A 20,721-nucleotide genomic window follows, 5' to 3' on the forward strand; every position below is an offset into this window, starting at 1 on the left:
TTCAACACCCCTGGAATAGATAATACATCTAATGCAATAAATGATTAAACTGCTTCCCCAAAATCCCTCCAAACCTTGATTTATGGAAGTTTAAGTCAGATGAGTTGAAATGCAACAGCCCCCAATATTCTGGAGATTGCTGATACCTCCACACATTTGAGGATTCCCTGTATTACCATTAGAGTGAGTTACCTGCCTTATTTTGTTACTAGTGTCACAGCTACCAGACTCTGCATGGAGGTCGATCTGCCATAACTGGACAAAGTTTGTGTATATGTGAGGACAAAACAAAGTCATACAAAACATATCCAGCAAATTATGTTGTGCATTAGTGGAATGGGCTATAAATGTACCCTTGCACCATTGAATTTACATTTATTTAAGCATAATCCCCCCTAATATGTTTCATGCTTACCCAGCACCACAAGTTATATGCTGGATAGTGGACCAAGTTTATTTATTTTATACAATTGTGTTGCGGGAGACCAGGAATATATATAGAGAGAGAGAGCTTGGTGAGGATGCTGACTGATTTCATAGCTACTTATACTTCTGCTCATTTCAATAAGAGGACAAAGAGAAATACCTTACTCCAACGTTTATTTTATTTTTTGCCTTTAAAAGGGAATTGGAAAAAAAAGGAATAGGGAAATGAGTTTTTGTTGAAAAAGAAATGATGATTTCGAAAGTTAATAAGTTCAAATAAATTCTAAACAGGCTAGAAAATGATCAAAGAAGAAGATTTATGGTATTGGGATCTGCACCATTTTGGGGGCATGCTTTGTCTTACTTTTCAATTCTGCTTTTTAGATTATTACACATACAAAACAAAACAAAAAAAAGGTCCTATATATTATTTATATATATATATATATGTATATATATATATATATATATACACACATATATATAATATATACATCCGATTCATCTGCATTACAACGGCCTCTCTTCGTGGGCTACAGTGTAATGGGCATGCATATATCTGCAGCATGTCTGTTCATTTCATTTCATTGATACTGTCCATTTGATAAATAAGTACATTTTTTTCTTTGCCTTGAAATAGCCTATACATATTTACGTCTTTGGATTGTGAAATGTAGATTTCCGGTTGGATGTTTTCAGCAACAGGAGCTTCACTCTGATTGTGCAGGATAACTTCTGGAAAGTGGAGCAGTTTTTAATGGAATACAGGTTTGTTCTTTGGACTAGGAGAAAGTTTTCATATTGCCTGGTGTGTATATTTTCAATTGTTTTCAGCTTTCAATTGAGGTCTTTGTATGCTTATATTTTTTCCAAAAGGTATCAACTGTAATTAAAGCAGGTCATCTGATTCATGGCTACTGTGAAGTCTTTGGCATGTGGTCCTTCATACTGGCCGATCCACAGCATACTGACATGGGCTTAGGTTAGAAGCTGGAGTCTGTACTGCTGGGTAAGTGAAGTTGGCATGCTGTTTTGCCTTAAGTCTCAAGCTTGCCAGGCTTGAGTTGCAAGTGTCCCTGTACATATAGGGGCTAGCTGTGGATGCATAAGGGCAGGCACTGGCTGAAACAGCAGAAGTGAGGCTGGGACTGTTCAGGTTGTTAATATTTCCCAAGTTATTAAGGCTAGAGCCAGGAACTCCAGTCACTGCTGAAGGTACCATAGATGAAGTCATAGTCATAGAAGCAATTGAGTTGGGTGGTGAGAACATGGGCTGTGATGACAACGGACTTACATTCATAGAGTTAAAAAACTGAAAACTTTTGGCAGAAAGGGGACTAGTAGCCAGACCCTTTGTCGCCCAGTTATTATAGGAGTATCCAGAATACATATCATCATAAGGCTGCATAAGTCCATTAAACTGGGCCCCAAAGCTGTTCTTGCAGAGCTCAGCCTGCTGATTGCGCTCTCTCTTCCTCCACTTAGCACGACGATTCTTGAACCATACCTAAAATTGGTTGAAAGAAAAGTATATGTTTACAAAGTTATAGATAACATATCTCAATGAATTGGCTATAGTCTTGAAAAATGCAGAATTGTTTAGGCTGAAAAAAGAAAAAAGGATCATCATTTAGTGCCACAAAGAGATGAGGGAACCCAGTAACATCTATGATTTCCGCTGACTGTAAGAATGAAGAGGAGAATCCTCTGTTTTCATCTATAACATATATTTAATTATATATATGAATGACAGTTACAATCTTGTAGATAGCTATTAGTATATATGTCACCTAACATTATTTTATATTGCTCAATACAGTGGGACGGTTGGTATAAGGACGTCTTCTCTTGCTAGAAATTAATTATTCCTATTTGTTGCAATGCAAAGTATCTCTAGTGCAAGTGTACTGCATTGCAGAACTACATTGCCGCACATATATTATTCTACTTTTTATTTTAAATGTGAGCTTGCATAGCAAGTTGGGGATCTAGCTTCTTCTCATCCCTAGAATGATATTCCTCCTATAGGTAAACTAGTTGTCATCTCTTTATATTAGTCTGTATGTATGGCTCTTACCCTAACTCTGGCTTCTGTAAGGTTGGTCCACACTGCAATCTCCTCTCGGGTGCTCATATCTGGGTAGCGGTTCCTCTGGAAAGTAGCCTCCAGCTCCTGAAGTTGCTGGCTGGTAAAATGTGTTCTCTGCCTTCTCTGCTTCTTTTTTAGGGTGCCATCTTCAGGATTGGAGTCGTCTGTTTGGTTCTGCTGGGACTTTTCTGTGTCTGCACAAAGAATTGTGACAAAAAATTATTAGCATCAATTCAGATACATAATACACATTTATATAAATGATGGGATCAGGCAACAATTAATTTTAGACAATTATATAAGATTTTACAAAGAGAGTCATATAAAGTTTTCTGAGAACCATTGTATTAGATATTAAATATGATATTGGTATTCTTAAAGACATTTACAGTATTGAGATATTACTGGTTATTTAGGCACAGCTCTTCCTTCAAGGAGGACCATGCCTGCTTCCAAATCTCCAGACACATTGTTTTACACTGAAATTTGGAATTGTTTATCTTTGTATACCGTACCACCCAGCATTTGTGTAAAAATTAGACCATGCCAAAGCCACACCCAGCTATGCCATTATACTATCGCTGATCTACCCAAACTCTGGCCACTTTCCCATGAAGACCTGTCCCTTTTCAGGCCCCCGATGTGGGACTGTCCTGCAAAAACAGCACCACTGGTAAGTTCTGTATTATATTTTGTATACAGTGTTGCTGATTAGAAACATCTCAGTGAGATACACTCAAAACACTCTTTACAGGAATCAATCCTTAAACCTCATGAATAACAGGACTGTGGCACAAGGATGCAGTGTCGGACTGGCCCACCGGGATACCATGAAAAATCCAGATGGGCCCAGGTGTCAGTGGACCCTCTTGCTTCTAAACATTTGGCCTATTTCATGACCATTCTCTATTTCTTTATGGGGAAAAAGAGGTGCAAGAATAAAGTATAGTAAGCAGATATAAAAGACTAGGAGAATAAAGAGGTTGACTGAGGAGAGGAGGAATAATAGTTTGGAAAGTGGGCCCTCAGCCTAAGGTTTTCTGGTGGGTTCTTGGCATCCCAGTCTATTTTGTTATGCTACTTAAACAGGCTTCTTAGTTATAATGGAACTGAAGGATGCTTGCTGGGCTTTTCCAATAATTTAATAATCTATGGCATGACTCAGTGATAACACCTAGTTATTATAGATAAACAGGTTGCTTTTGTTTGACTTTGCCCCCCCCCCCGTAGGTGCCCATTTATTGAGGTTCCTTCTTTTCCCATATACTATTTTTGCAGGCGGAGTTGACAGGCAAGTTCCCCTGAGGACTTATTGCCTTCCTATGGGATTGCCTGTCCTGCAGGTGCCCATACATGCAGTCATGAATGTCAGTAAGTCCTAAATCGATCAGATTTCCTTACTATATTGTATTGATTATGGCCAGTTTAACAGAATAAATATTGTAGCAACTACAGCTAAAATACCCATCACAATCATATGGTTTCTGGTTAATGTAACCCCTTATTTATTGTTTTTTTGTGAGCACTGGCTTAGTCAATAAATGACTTCTGAACCACTAAAGGCAGAATTTATTGGTTATTCCATTCCATATTATTCCATTTGTTGCTTCACCTTTCTGCTAGTAGATCTGGTATCTGCTCTGCTGATCTCTGTACAATAAACTGTGCTTTGAAGGCTTCTGCAGTGCAGGGATGTATTTCATTGACACATTCACTTTCATTCTTAATCAACAGAATAAAATTCATAACGGTACTTTCTGAACTGAGCAAATTTCCATTTTGATATACTCAGCAGCAAAATTTGATATAAAATGTATTACAGTAGAATACAAGACATTTTATCAGAAAGGGCAACAATGATTAACAGTGTTAAGAATGTTTTAGGGCTCTTACACATGAGCGTTCCGACCTGCGCTCCCCTGCGTTCCGTTTTTTGGCGTTCAGCCGCAGGGGAGCGCAGGAATAGACGCAAGTCATTATTTGAAATGGGGCTGTACTCACTCAGGCGCGTGTAGGCGCCGAACGCAGGTTCAGACGCAACATGCTGCATTTTTCCTGCGTTCGGCACCTACACGCGCCTGAGTGAGTACAGCCCCATTTCAAATAATGACTTGCGTCTATTCCTGCGCTCCCCTGCGGCTGAACGCCAAAAAACGGAACGCAGGGGAGCGCAGGTCGGAACGCTCATGTGTAAGAGCCCTTAGGATGGAGCAGACACCTAGAAAGATTGTGAAATAATGCTGAGAAGTCTAAAGCAAATTGTTGCTTTGTCCCTGCACATCTCAGTGATTTTATCTGGACTATAATGCGCCACACAAAACACAGTTTCTGTGTTGCTTGTTGATAAAATCTAATGCAATATCTGTAACTACGGCATGTCACTACAATGGTATGTGTGCTAAGATGGTCAGCATCAGATGTGTCCCAGTGAGAGCATGGGATAGAAGAAGTGACTGTACCAGTGTCAACTCATGCAGAGATCGAGGTGGAGAGCTTAAAACCTTGAACACATACCTTTGCGGTACCAGGTGCTGTACTGAAGGACCCACGCCTGTTTCAGGGTCAAGTAATCCAGTCAAAGCAGTTATCAGCAGCACACTGTAGATTTGAACAAACGTGAAATTAATTGTATCAAAACATTTCAAACAGGGCAACGTTTCGGCCCACCCGGGCCCTTTATCAAGCCTTGATAAAGGGCCCGGGTGGCCCGAAACGTTGTCCTGTTTGAAATGTTTTGATACAATAAATTTGTATCAAGCCTTGATAAAGGGCCCGGTGGCCCGAAACTTTGCCCTGTTTGAAATGTTTTGATACAATAAATTTCACGTTTGTTCAAATCTACGGTGTGCTGCTGATAACTGCTTTGACTGTACCAGTGTCAACTGGGGCACCGGGCTGCCACCTCAGGATACCCCACCCCATTTATTTTAGATTTTAGATTAGATTTTAGAGAATTTCTGCTGAGTTTTTGACAGGTGGCAAACATAACTAGGAAGTGCAGTACTAGAATGTTCAATCCATTCTGTCTACAGAGTTGCATAAAGGAACAATAACACCAAAAAATGAATGTTTCACGCTGCACTGGTAAAACTGATCTGTTTGCATAAGAAAGCTGTTTCTTTTCCTTTGAATGATGTTCCCACAGCTACCCGGGAGTTTATGTATAAAATACAGTAAAACCTCAATTTTAAGTACCTGATTTTCCAGCATTTTACATTTTTTATTTATGGTCCCACCAATTTCTAATGCATTTCAAAGGGTGTATTTCCCTGATTTTAAAGTGACACTGACACGTTCCTATAAAAATCATAGGAACGTGTCAGTATCAAGTAGTTGCTGCACCCAGAATATTTTCCCTCAAAGCCGCCCCCAGCCCCGCGATCCTGCTTTGACTGACACGTTCATAATGTTTTCCCAGATTTTACATCAAAATTGTGTCCTGGTGTACTCAAAAACTGCTTTTTTCCTCTATGAATGGTATTATTTGTGAATTAAAGAGGTTTAAAATACTAACCAGATGTATAATTTGCCATGGTTCTGCCCGCAAATGGTTAATTCAAACTAGTTTGCCCCTTATACAGTCCTGCACAAATCAATTATTGCTTTAGGTTGTGTATGTGACTGACAGAGAGGCCTTGCATTTTTTTACCTACTTATGCAGACACAGGGGTAGGCAGGGTCTACTGATAACTGTAACTATGTAGTGCAGGGAAATGCATCTAGGAGAGATAAAGTATGTGTACAATGTTCAGTGGGTAGGGAGCTTCTATGTAGTAGTAGCAGGCAATGAATGGCCTATTCAGTGCAAAGCAAAAATTGACCCGAACTGTCGCACCTGCACCCGACTTCCACCTTCTATTAATAGATCAGCTTCCAGCAGTCCCACTGATAATGTGACAAAAGAGGTGGGGCAGGCGCACGCCTATAAAGTGGATAAACCCGCGGGCCACACGAGTATTGGGTTGGGACGGACATCACTGTAAAAAGAAGTATAGTGGAGTTCCAAAACCTATACATGGCATTAGAAATTCGTATAACATTTAAAATTGTTATGTAGCTATGGGATCTGTTATCCCATAATCCATTATCTGGAAAACCTAGAACATGGCGCAAGCTAGTTAAGCTTTTTTATGGATTATTTGCTTTTTCTCAGCAATTATCTGGACAGGACTCGGCACTTGATGATAACTAAGGTAGCTCCCATCCATGCTGACATCAATAATGGCAAACTGATCCTCTAATATGTAAGTATATTTAGTAGCTTTAGGGTAAGGTCACACTGGGAGATTTGGGGAGATTTAGTAACCCAGAGACTAAACGATTCTTCTTTGGGGCGAGTAATCTCCCCGAACTGCTTCCCCCTGTCTTCCGCCGGCTAGAATGAAAAATCGCCTGTGGAATGGCACTCGCGGTGCTTCGTTTTTAGACGCCCCAAAAAAGAGGCGATTAGTCGCCAGGCGACTAAATCTCCCTGAATCTCCCAGTGTGACCTTACCCATAAGTGATGGAACTCCAAATTATGGAAAAACCCTGTACCCAGAAAACCCCATTTCCCAAGAGCCCCAATGTGTGTAGCTGGGCAGTGCCAAGTAATGGCATACATCTGCTCTTGAACAATGCTGAAAATGTTACACTGCATTTAATATGTGAGAAATGTGGGAATTGCAATAGGAGAACATGAAAGTGCATGCTTGGATTCAACAACAATATCTTCCAAGATGTGACCTTTTAAAAAAAATGAAAGAATGTAAAAAAATCTCTATGGAAAATATTTTGGTGAAATATCCCTCTTTAAGTAGTGGGGATAAAATCAAAGTGTTTGGCCCATATGTTTGGCCTCTTGTATAACATTGTGGCTTTGCTAGCATTTGGCTTCTTTTAAAGGTGCACACTCACGCAGAAGTTATTATTATCTTATGGGAGATTCCAGATATCAATTCAATTATGCTTAAAAAGAAAGTGTAAAAGAAAACACTTTGTTCAATAAGTCACTGTAATAAAGGCAGTAGTAGCAATAGTCACCTTTCACATATTTGTAAGAGCATTATAGTGTTCCCATCATGCTACGTAACTGCTTTAGGTAGTTCAGCTTGCTGCATGTAATATGTAGGTTATCACACTTGCTCCTTGTATTTGAATGTGTTGATTCAGACAGGACGTTTTTGGCTACGGCTAGCAAGGGTTTAATACAAAGAGAAGAAAATATGTGGCTATCATGCACAATTTAAATGTAAGTTGCAAAACCAGCCTCCAGCAAAGATGGCACTTGGCTTGGGCTACCATGAGCAACAGATTGTTCAAGTTACTTTGAATGCATCTATTAAAGGGACCTCTGACTGGCCCACCTGACCGATATCAATCTGAAAATCAGGGGATTGCAGGTTTTATTTTGCCATTAAATCAGATAGGATCTTGCTCCAAAATCTCCTATTTCTGACATTGTTATCTGATCGTTTGGCCCTAGGGCCAATGATCAGTTTAAAGCCTGATATCTTGCACCTTAAATTGGCATATTGATGGAAAGATACGCTGGTTTAGCGACCAAGCTCTCCAGCACATCCAATTAACTGCCATGTCATTAATTAGAATGAGTAAGAATATTCTGTGTCTCTCATACACTCCCTGATTTCTGATGTATCCTAAGCAATTCAACAAATGATTGGGATCCTAGTAAAGTATGAGCAGAGAATTATTGTTTGCACATGTTATAGATATGTTTGGTGCTTGTTGTCAATATTTGCAAATATTTTGCTGGGAGAATAATTTGCCTGGCTTTGAATATGGCTTTTTAAAATTACAGTTTAAAACGGATTCCTTTCCCCCTCCGCTGACCTTCCTTTGACACGAGAGCTTAGTACTATGCAGATTATAAGGATAGAATTTGAAAGTACAAATGAAATCATCTGGGAGAGTCTTTATTCATACCACATGCAAACACAAGTGACAGAACTAACAGTAATAAGCTATCTTTTATAACAGGTCTTATTTCACATAGTAGGTAGTCCCTGGCTGCTGTTTCCGTTCAGTCGTTAGGAAGAAAAAAATAGAAGGACATTGATGTCAGGACAAAACATTATAAGGCCAGCAAACTATCCGGCGGCTAGTAAGGAATTTGGAAACAGCTGCATTTCATGTGTCCACAGCACAAAACACTGAACAAAATGAGCACAAGTGGAAACAAGCAGGGAATCCTCCCGTGGGATGGATAGTGGAATGGAAACCTGACAGCAGATTAGAACCATTTGGCCCACCTAGGCTGTGTGTTCTCTTGTCAGACTCAGGACTTAGACTTCTTTTATCATCAGGACAGCTTTATATCTAAGCCAAACAATTGGATTTACTGTACTTACATCACCTTCAAATTTTGCAGCTTCTTTCATGTTGAAGAGCAGTGATAGGTAACCTTTTAACAGATGGAGTGTCATAATCCCTGTCTGGTGACATATACTGCAATCATTAAAACTCTAAAAATATGAATATCCATTGCTCTTCCTCATTCCCTCACTGTGCCTGATCTTGCTCCACCTGCAGCTGACTGATCAAAGCAAATGTCTTGCTATGGTTAACTGGGGTTATGCAGATTTACTAAGGGGCTCCATTATGTCATCTCACAGCAACCAAGAGCTATCTGCAATGTTTTCTCCTGCAACTGCTCAGCACTCAAAGCTTAGGATCCGTCAACCACTACCAACCCTACCAGGGGAAACTGAAAGCTGCCACTACAAGGCCAAAGTGTGTTGTGTACCCCAAAGCTGAAATCATAGTACCCCCTGGAGACAGCAATAAGGACCTCCATCCAAAACCCAAGTTTTATTCCTGAGCCTCGTACAGACATAAGATCTTGGGTTCCCTTTCATATACCACATAAAATATCAGTATTTAGGGTCCCAGCAATTACATGAGCTCCTACAGTTCCTCCACCACCCAAATAGCTGCCCTGTATGCTACATGGCACATTCTAACATTGGCACTTGTAGAAGGTCCAATATTATGACGAAGCACGTTGAGATCTACTGTAATTATACCAATATACTGTGGAGTTTTAGGAGGTGCCGTTTTGCAGTGCTACCAGGTGGATGTGCAATATTGAAGGTACTAGGACTGTTATCTGAGTTAAACTTAGGTTTGCAATTGGAGAGGCTTAGCATGAGGCAAAATAAAAACAATTATGGTATGCTGAATGTAATCGGATCTTATGGGTCTCAAGCTACACAACCGAACGCAAGTACACCACCATAACATAACACAAGAAAGTCCATAGCTGGGACCAGCTTTCTGGGGGTAAAGCAACCCATGGTACAATCACAACTCATGAAAGTGTAGTCTCTTTCAGGCCGTTTATTTGGCTTGTAACAAATATACCAAAACAAACAGTTCAAAATAAAATCCTTGCCACTTAATGGGCTTCTAACTAACACAGAGCAGTTTTCCTAACTAACCAGGAGTATGCCTACCGCCAGACTCCCCAAACAGACAAAAGAAAACAATCCCAATTTGTGGGGAGCTCCCTTGTTCTGGCTTGAACTACCTTTTTAATTATCCACCTGATGTGCTTCAGGTAAACACAAAACACCTGGGCCGGACCAGCAGTATAGGAACCACTCTGTTAGGAAACTGGGAGATATATAAGCTTTGTCATGGACTTTCCCAGGTATCCTGGTAGTGAACTTACCAGACTAGAGAAACCAGTGGGGAAGAACGCAAACGCACTGCGCACTGCTAATACTCAGATAGGGTCTTTGAATAACTGTTTCAAAATATTGTATATTATATAATAGTGGAGATTTGACATCCTGAGAGAAGTACCTTCCCTTAAAAACACCTTTATGTAAATATTCATTTTTTAAACAGAGACACTTTAAAATGAGTTACGGCAGCATAGATTTTAGCTCAACCTATATTTTTCCTCTTATTATGTAACTGCTGATAAAATATTCAGTGAAGCATATAGAAATGATAAAATATAGGTTTCGGACCTGTTATCCAGAATACTCAGGACCTGGGGCTTTCCAGATGATGATTCTTTCCATAATTTGAATCTTCATACCTTAAGTCTACTAGGAAGCCATTTTAACATTAAATAAATCTAATAGGCTGGTTTTGCTTCCAATAAGGACTTATTTTATATTGGTATGGATAATGTACAAGGTACTGTTTTGTCATTACAGGGATCTGTTATTCAGAAACCCATTATCCAGAAACCTCTGAATTACAGAATGGTTGTCAACTTTAGACAAAATTTTAAAAAATGATTCCTTTTTCTCTGTAATAATAAAACAGAATCTTGTACTTGATCCCAACTAAGATATAATTAATCTTTATTGGAAGCAAAACCAGCCTATTGGGTTTATTTAATGTTTACATGATTTTCTAGTAGACTTAGGCTATAAAGATCCAAATCACGGAAAGATATATGGAAAGCCTCAGGTCATACTCATTCTGGATAACTGGTCCCATACCCGTAGAGAGAAAAAGGAAATCATTTTTTAAAAATTTGCATTATTTAGATAAAGTGGAGTCTATGGGAGACAGCCTTTCCATAATTCAGAGCTTTCTGGATAATAAGTTTCCAGATAATGGATCATGTAACTGTACATGATCCATTTTGCACAAATACAGATAACCACCAAAGGAAGATGTATCTACTGTATCTATTTGAATATTTGCATCCCAACATGTCCACATTCTGCATTTTACTGTAGTATCTGTGTTTTCTCAGTTCTGAGGCATAAAAATAACACATTTACTCTGTAAGTAGGTTTAAACATAAAGTAAAACAGACACACAAGAAAATACCTGTTTTACATGGAAGGTAGAATAATACATTTCACTAGCTATTATTATAGCAGTTAGAATACAATGTCCCTTTTCATGATTTTTCCATGATTGTTCCAAAGTTGATGGTTTCTTAAACATTTGCTAAACCAATTTTTCAAATTATTAAAAAGCTACAATAAATGCTCTGATGTTATGAAACAGTTTGATACAGTGTCGGACTGGCCCACCAGGATACCAGGAAAATTCCCGGTGGGCCCAGGTGTCAGTGAGCCCTCCTGCTTCTAAACATTTATCACAATGTCATGTTCATTCCCTAATTCTTCATGGAAACAAAGGGGCCAAATTGAGAGACAATAGAGTATATCATGTAAAGAAAAGTACTAAGAAAATAAAAAGGTTGAGTGTGAAGTGGAAGAAAATTAGTTTGGAGAATGGGCCCATGATCTAAGGTTTTCTGGTGGTACCCTGGTATCCCAGACCGACAGTGGTTTGAGTAGATGTATTTAAAGTTCTTGCTCAGGAGAGAAAATATTCTCACTTCATTTGTCGCGAGAAATAAGTTGCAACGAATGGCAGAAATTCAGATTTGTCGGGGAAAAAGGTCAATAAACATTATGGAATTTTAAGAAAAATCAAGATTGCAAATACAAAATAGCATGAGCTAAATAATCATTTTTGATGGTTTTCAGTGTAATAATATTATTTCTTGCCATCAGTGGTGGATTAATGAGATGTATGGCACCTAGGCTACACTTTCCACAGGCGCCTGGTGCTCGATAAACCTGACATGTAAAGAGATCTGGTGCATGTATCTTTCTTTTAAAAGCCAGATGGGCCCCTGATCACTCTGGACCCCTAGGCTACAGCCCAGCTAAGCCTATGCATTAATCCCTGCTTGTCATAACTGTAGGATGTGCCTATAGGGATGGCTATATACTATTAGTATTTCGCAAATAACATCAGTGATGTAACTAGAGTGCGCTGGGCCCCCTGGCAAAAAAAATATTCAAAGGGGCCCGGTGCACTCTGATCCTCATCCTCCAGCCCACTTCTTGTCCTGATTCCGTCCGGCCCACATTCCACCTCCACCCACTCCCTGCCTCAACTCCACCCACTCCTAACCCACTTTTGTCCCCCTTCCTCGACACAGGTAAGAGAGCTGCTGGGGAGGAGGGTTATTTTTATTAATTATAGAGGAATCGACTGTGGGGTCTGCTTCCTTTATAGTTTCGCCACTGAATAACATAATAACCCAGTAGTGTGAGGTAAGAGCAATAAAAAAAGGATAATACCATTATCAGCCACTGGATTTATCCACAGGAGCCAAGCAGCTAACTGAGCAGTTCTTTTTCACCATTAAATATTAATAGTATTATTAAATATTACTTGGAATCAGTGTGCTTTCACATTGTTGGACAGAGAGTCCACCACCATCAAAGGGACTACCTAGGCAAAAAATTTCCTTGGTATAATGAGTAAATGGCATATTATTACTCTGTGTAATTAATGTTAGATTAGCCCTCCATAGGCTTGCCACCTTTTCTCGAAAAAAAGTACCAACCTTTCTAAACTGAACTTTTCTAACATTAGCATCAATCATCCTTTTTGCTGGTAAAATACCAGTCAGGTGGCAACCCTAACCCTCCAGCTGTTGAATGAAAACTCCCAGCATATCTTCCTTAGCCAAAGGGATTACGGTAGATGAAATGCAGAATATGTAAGTAAATGCATGGGGGATCACGTCGCATGGACACTCTAGTTAAGTCAACCCTGTGTGATACTGGTGCAATGTCTTTTCTTGACCTGGCTTGTAAACCACTGTTTGATGCCAATAATATTAACAAATAAGAAAAAATACAACAGGTTACAGGTATTTTATCAGAACAGGTGACAACATAGCTAATGCCACACACAGCAGCAAAATGTATGAGTATGCATTTTGACACCAAAATCTGTAATGTGTTCTTATGCCCAGGTTGATACAGTGGTTCCTAGTGCAGGCAAGAAAGCTGATGCTAGCATACATACTGATTCTTGACTTGTGTTGTTCTGCAGGCTGAGAATCAGCCCCATGTGGCATTAGCCTTAAAAAAACTTAATTCTGATGCAATTCAAGGCATCCAGGAAACAAATACAATTCTAAAAATAATCTTATCACTGCACTATAATTAGAGAGGTATCAAATCCACAATTTGGACGAATTTTAAATACACAATGAAAGATTCACAAAATTTCCAGACAAAAGTCACCTGATAAAAAAAATATAATAATCAGTTAAATCTGTACTCTGATAATTATCTTGGAATGTCTAGTCGCAGACCATTTTGGAATGGACACATAAGGAACACGCTGTTATATTTTATGTGCGTTAGTTCTTTACACTTAATGTACTGTACATGTATTTTATATAAAAATAGGTAAATAATAATTAGGGATGCACCGAATCCACTATTTTGGATTCGGCCGAACCCCCGAATCTTTTGTGAAAGATTTGGGCGAATACTGATCCGAATCCTAATTTGTATATGGTGGAAAGGGGAAAACATTTTTTACTTCCTTGTTTTGTGACCAAAAGTCACGTGATTTCCCTCCCTGACCCTAATTTGCATATGCAAATTAGGGTTCGGTTCGGCCGGCAGAAGGATGCGGCCGAATCCTACTGAAAAAGGCAGAATCCTGGCCGAATCCCGAACCGAATCCTGGATTCGGCGCATCCCTAATAATAATAACAGCTCATCTGCTTTAGGTCTCCTAGTTATTCTGTTTCTGTTTGAATTCCATTATACAACAACAACTAGAAACTATGGTATGATTTGTTAATACAATTTACTGTAAAAAATTCATATTTTTGCTACATTTTGTTATCAACCAGCAGCATTCCTTACAGTACATAACCTTGTTCTGTATTTAGTACATAGCCTTGTTCTGTAACCTTGTTACAGCATGGACACAAATGCATGGAATTCTTTTATTCCCGCTATCACATTCCTTCCTTGATTTTATACAGGAACCGATTACATTGTATACTGCTACTCATCATGGCAGCCATATTGTACCATTTTTTGCTTGGCAAATGGGGCTCTGATCTCTATTTTGATGTGTATGAAATGGACAAACAGTAGAGTGGAATCTAGTATAAATGAAGATAAATGTCCCTAGTGATAGTTACCACTGTGCTCTTGCCCTTTGCAGCTGTGATCATGCTGAGGTGTCCCAGAGTCTGAGAGAGACAAGGCCGGACTGCGAGCCTCGGAATCAGTCAGAAGATTGAAATCCATGTGGCAGCAAGAATATAATGCTGAAAACAATAAAAGTGGTACTGTGAGAATATAAATGGCATTCTATACATGACAAAAAAAATCATTTTGGTTATTCAATAAACAGCAAAACAGTACGTTTAACTTTACTTATCGCATATGTTTCAGAAGACTTCTTAGGTGCCATTTAGGGGTATTTAACTCTGAATCTGAAACACATGGCAAATGCATGTAAGTGTAAGGGCCCTAGAGTAGAATGGCAGAAGTTTTTTTTTTCATTATTGAGAACATACAGGGGGTCATTTATAAAGCTTGCGCAGCGCATATTTTTCGCAAATGGTTGAATTGCACATGTTTTTTCCTGAAAGCTAATATATTGCACTGCTCTGCCCGTCTTTCCGGTTTTTGCGAATTTGCAGTGTGAATACATTTTGGCAAATGGCGCGAAAATAAGACGGGAGTTTGCGCGAGCGCATCCAATGTGTGAGGTTGTTGTATGCGAAAATACCCACCACCAAAGTTGTGCCGCGTAATCGAGTCGCAGAGTGTGCTCATAAATATTCGCAATTTGCGAATTGTAACATATTTTAAAAGCTGCTATAGACATTCGCATTGTGAAAAAAACTTTGCAATTCTGTTTGCACCCTCTTATTCAGCTTTATAAATATAAACATGCACAGGGCAAATATATTCATTTTGCGGTCCAATCTGCCCTGCGCAAAGTTTATAAATGACCCCCACAGACAGGTGTTTGAAATGATTGAGAGCAGTGGTGGGCAATGGGCCAGGCGCCCCAGGCAACCCGGTTGGCCACCTTGCACCCTGCCCTAGGCACATGCCTACCCCTAGTTCTGGCCCTGAGTGAGAACAACATGATGTCTTTGTAAAACTCACCTAAACCAAATGCATTGATTCAGATTAGCCACCTAGACACCTGTTAACTACACTGAATAGAGATTAATTTGCCCTTAGATTCTAAAGGTGGTCAAACACTATACGATCCGCTCGTTTGGCAAGATTGGCCGATGATATGCCCACCAACAGCAGGGTGATATCGGGTTAATCCTAACGTTCAATCGGATTAATCCTAACAGTTGGATTACAATGAAGGAAATGGGCACCGACGGGTCGTAAAACGGCATCAACTAGCCGATGCGGTCCTTGATTGCAGGAAAAAAAATCAAACCTGCTCAATCAATATCAGGCTGATTTTTGGCCTGATATCAATCGGAGAGACCTGTCAGAAGCCCCCACAAATGGGCAAATAAACTCCCGAATTAGTCAAAAGGACTGATATCGGCAGCTTTAATCTGCCTATGTATGGGACCCCCTTTGTATCTTTAACACAGCGGTGCCCAAAAAGTAGGTTGGGATCTAGCAGTAGACCCAGTGTTGGACTGGCCCACCAGGATACCAGGAAAACTCCCGGTGGGCCCAGGTGTCAGTGGGCCCTCATGCTTCTTAATATTGGGCCTATTTCATAGCCATTCCTTATTTCTATGAGAACAAAGAGGCTAAATAGATGGACTAATAGATTATAGTATGTAAAGAAAACAGACTAGGAGAATAGAGGTTGAATGAGGTGAGGAAGAAAATAGTACTGAGAGTGGGCCCCTAATTTAAAATTTTTTGGTGGGCCCATGGTCTAAGGTTTTTTGGTGGGCCCCTGGTGTTCCAGCCCAACACTGAGTAGACCTTTAGCTGATGATCAGTAGCTCTCAAACACTGTCCACAAACAGCTTGTTTAAATTAACCTCCTATTTCATGCCTTTCATTCAGATATTTATTATTTTAAGGTTACATAAGAAATAGTTGTTTGTTAAATATAGCAATATACATTTTCCCATAAATCAGTATTTTAGTCATATTTTCTATGGAACAGAATGCTTACAATGTTTTATCATAATGGGACAACATCACTAAAAGTAGACCTTGCATTAGAAGTATGGGCACTCCTGCTTTAACAGATGCTACTTAAAGCGACAGTAGCATGTTTCATGTTTTCACCGTGCCTATAGAAACCCAGGAATACGTCACTATGCCTATATAAAACTTTTAATTGGATTTGTGCTTGAGACTAGTGCAAATTACTGATGGATGGAGGACAAATGTCCTATAAAATCAATGCTCCACCCCCATGCACAACATCACTCATGATGCAGCTCTGTATTAGGGACAGCGGCAGGTGGGTTATTTCACTATATGGACTTTTGTATAAATTGACCACAAACCCAGATAAGAAACCAGTCAGAGGGGCAAATTTACTTAAGTCCGAATTTTCACTTCGGAAAGCTTCTCCATACTTCGCACAACTATGTCAGACATTAATTTGCTACGACTACACGTATTCGCCAAATGCGAAAATGTATCTAGTTAAATGAACTCTAGCAAAAATTCATCAGTGTGAAAGTCTCTTAGCAAATTTTCTCGTGATTTTCTTTCTTCCTAGCAAAACTTTGTTAACATACTTTCCCTTACTCCAATTTAAATATGGCAGCTACATAAAGGTCATATGATGTATTTATTAGTGATGGTAAATTTGCTGGGCGTGGCCACTTCTTATTAAAAATGTCCAAGAAAGCTAAATAAAGACAAAATAGATCCTCTATTATCCTTGACATGGGCCCACCTTAAAACAAATGTGGCATGAGCTGCAAATGGTTAAAAAAAAAGTATAGAGCTGAATGTTTATAATGTTAATAAAATGTTATTGAAATGAAAAAAAAAAAAAAAAAGTATAAATAAAATATATTTAACAGTTACAACTTTTAAACATAATCCCACATTAAAATTAGAAACAACTGTGTTGTTTTATTTTTTTATTACTTTTCATGAATACAGGATATGATGTCACTGACATAGTAATGTTGAGGCTGTAGCTTCATTTTAACAATACACCAGGTACAACTAGGTGAAGTAGACTTTGGTGAAAAGGGTAATGTATTAGAAAGTTTGATTTGTGGATTAGCAATCATGGGCCTGAGGGAAAATTTGTTTGCAATTTGTCGTCTTTGCCTATTTGGCAAATTTTCATCAAAAAACACAGAAAAAAAATCATAATTCGCCCTTTTGTAGAGAGAGATTAATATGAAGTATATATATATATATATATATATATATATATATATATATATATATATATATATATATATATAAACACATAGGAATTATCGGCATTCACCATTCACATAGTCATTTGCTGGGTGCTAACCAAAAAAATTTATAGCAGTACACAAAAGCACTCACAGCAGTCGCCATCCAGCGTGTATCAAAAAATAATTTATTGGTGCATGGTGTATCAATGAGTTTTGGCTAACCTGGAGCCGTCGTCAGGATGAATATATGATATATATATATATATATATGTATATATATATTTATATATACTGTATATATATCATTAGCAGACACACCCTATAAAAATCACCACCAACTTTATTCCAGACACATTGTACAAACATTTGACGTTTCAGTTCTTACTAGGACCTTTCTCAAGGAAGATCCTATAGATCAGTTTACAGTATAAACCTTGAAAACCAATAAAAATCAAATATATACACACACACACATATATTTATATATATATACAGTATATATATATATATATATATATATATATATATATATATATATATATATATATATATATATATATATATATTAAGCTCTCTTTCTGCATTCAGTGGGGGTACACTTAGTTATATACAGTACACAGTTCATTACAAGTCTGACTTTATCTGACTATAAATCCCCAGGAGATGGCAGCCCTGTACTATTTCATTTCCTGCAACTGCCTTATCAAGTCACAGGAAGACTAAATTAAAATCTATATAGCTTTTGTGTAATCTAGATACTAATTACAGACTAATGCTAAGAGATGCATGACCTGACCATTATTGGGTAAAGGTTTTACATAGAAAAGAGGTAAAGGTTTAATACAGAAAAAGCATGACAGCAGCAACTCTCACTTCTTATTTTCTCAACAGCAACAGGACCATAACCACTACGTTGTGGCCACAGATGCACCGATAATATTGTTCAAAACACATTTTTGTACAATAATCAGTGCTGGCCAGAAGATTTGGATAGGGTACCTTTGAAGGCACCAGAATATCGGCCACTGTTAATGCTGAATCGTCAGATACAGGTAGAATTCTATTGTTTCTACCTGTATTTCTAGCTGTATATCTGATGATTCAGCTCTACACGTGTGTATTGAAACTGACGATCTTTCTTGGAAAGATTTTTTCCAGGAAAGATAGTAATTGTAACGTCTATGGCCAGATCCCCCTCCCCCATCACGTCTGGCATGTGTGACATTGTCATACTGCTCGTTTACTAGCCTATTAGAGCACAATTAACTGAACAAGTGAACAATTAATTGCTAGAGTCTCCCAGAAGGTCATGTATAATGTTCTGGGATGTTCCTCTCCTCTATGTTTCCCAGTTACTTTGTGCTATGATGAATCATGGTGTGACTGATGCCATTCACTCATTAAGTGATCCAAAGTCACATCAAACAATGGCCTCAGCAACACTCAAATTATAGAGATACATGGCTGAGAGGGCTACTGTTTAGAGATACAGATGAATATAAATAATTAATGGATCCCTGGGATGGAAGGGAATGGAACATTTTAGACCCCACAGCCTCCCAGAGAGTTGGGCCCCCTCTAGAAACCTGCATTATAACCGTCACTATGATAACATGGGTATAGAATTAAACATGTTATGATTTGTTGTTTTCACCCCGCAGTTTTCTCATGGTGATATTGCTTGTAAGAGAATGCTAATGTTATGTACTTTGTCTTTAGACTCCCCGCCCCCTTTTTTTTCTTTTCTGTATCCCCATTTTCTTGTTTCAGAAATCAATAAAAAGTATATTGCAAAAAAAAATAAATAAAAATAAAAAACAATGGCCTCAGGAATAAGGCAGGATTCTCTAAAAATACAAATGTCAAAATAGTCCCCTAAATATGTATGAAAGTTAAAACTGCTAGAACTCTTCATTTAAGCAGTTACTATGTATAGACAAGTCATAGTTGACACTGCTGTGTGTAAGATGTGTCAGTCAATCACCAATTTTCTTCCAATCCCAGACTACTTCAGTTTGCAGCAGCGATGCATAGAAATCTAAAAACAAGACTGTGTGTATTACTCATACCGCGAGTTTCAAAAACTGTGTGTGAGTATTTATAACTGCTTTAAGAAAGCAAAAATTGTGCAAGAGTAAGAAATGATCCAGTTACTCAATCTAGGGCTGAAATGCCAGTTGTCTGCCAAGCTCTAGGGGCATTTATCTGGCACAACTAACAAATAATATATCGGGCAGCATCATCCTCAGCAGCCTACACAATCTTATGTTGCAATAGTTATATATTCCATGAACTCTAAATGAGGTGCAAATCCAGACTGCATTCTCCACAGGTAGCAAAAACCTATGTCATAAGCAGGCCCAAATTTGTGGTCACAAAGGCCCGGGCCTAGGGCTGTACGAATCTGGAGGCTGCATGCCGCCCACTGGCCGCAGATATACTAGGGATAGAGCGAACAATTTTGATAGACATTTTTCCAGCCTACCCCTGTACCCCATAAAGAAGATCACAAAGGATCAGGTTGTGGCAACAGTGATGGGGTATGTCTGATGGCTGAGGTGGTACAAGCAACCAGAGAAAAGTATGAGCTGGGGGTTGTTTCGGGTGAGATCAGCAGGAGGGGGGCCTAGGGGCGCAACATTTTTAAATCTTGCCGTGATAATAAGTGGTTGACACAGGACACGCAGTTAATTAGTTACTAAGATCCTCAGACCAGTATTATGCACTTAACCAGCTCATGCAAAAACATAATCAGTCTATAACCAAGTACCATCATTTAATTCTGCATGTTCCCTACCAGCTATCCATCTTAGGTTTTATATCAAACAAATGAACTTAAACATTTAAGAAGAATTTTACATAAAATCATTTAAAAAATGAATAAAGCAGACGCATTATATACTTTTATTTTAATGATTTTCTTTATTGCATTTTTAAAAAAATTTAGAACTAGATAAGAGAAGAAGAAGAAAAGAGTATAGAAAAAAGGTAGAACTACGGAAGTATCCGAAGTAGAATAGAAAAGTGAGGAGGGGATGGACCTCCTTCAAGTATCTGACAATAAGGGTTGAAGTGA

The 20,721-nt window shown here is 38.7% G+C and overlaps 1 protein-coding gene across 1 annotated transcript; it reads right to left on the reverse strand.

Moving 5' to 3' along the window:
- Positions 1–583: 583 nt before the first annotated feature.
- pitx3.S (paired like homeodomain 3 S homeolog) lies at positions 584–14,595 on the reverse strand (the record flags this gene model as incomplete). Its single annotated transcript, NM_001085743.1, is given in 3 exon segments — positions 584–1,933; positions 2,504–2,709; positions 14,463–14,595. Coding segments are annotated over 3 exon segments (879 nt in total). The 3' UTR covers positions 584–1,369.
- Between the last annotated feature and the right edge of the window lie 6,126 nt (positions 14,596–20,721).

This window comes from Xenopus laevis, chromosome 7S (assembly GCF_017654675.1).
Source record: "Xenopus laevis strain J_2021 chromosome 7S, Xenopus_laevis_v10.1, whole genome shotgun sequence".
Taxonomy (NCBI): domain Eukaryota; kingdom Metazoa; phylum Chordata; class Amphibia; order Anura; family Pipidae; genus Xenopus; species Xenopus laevis.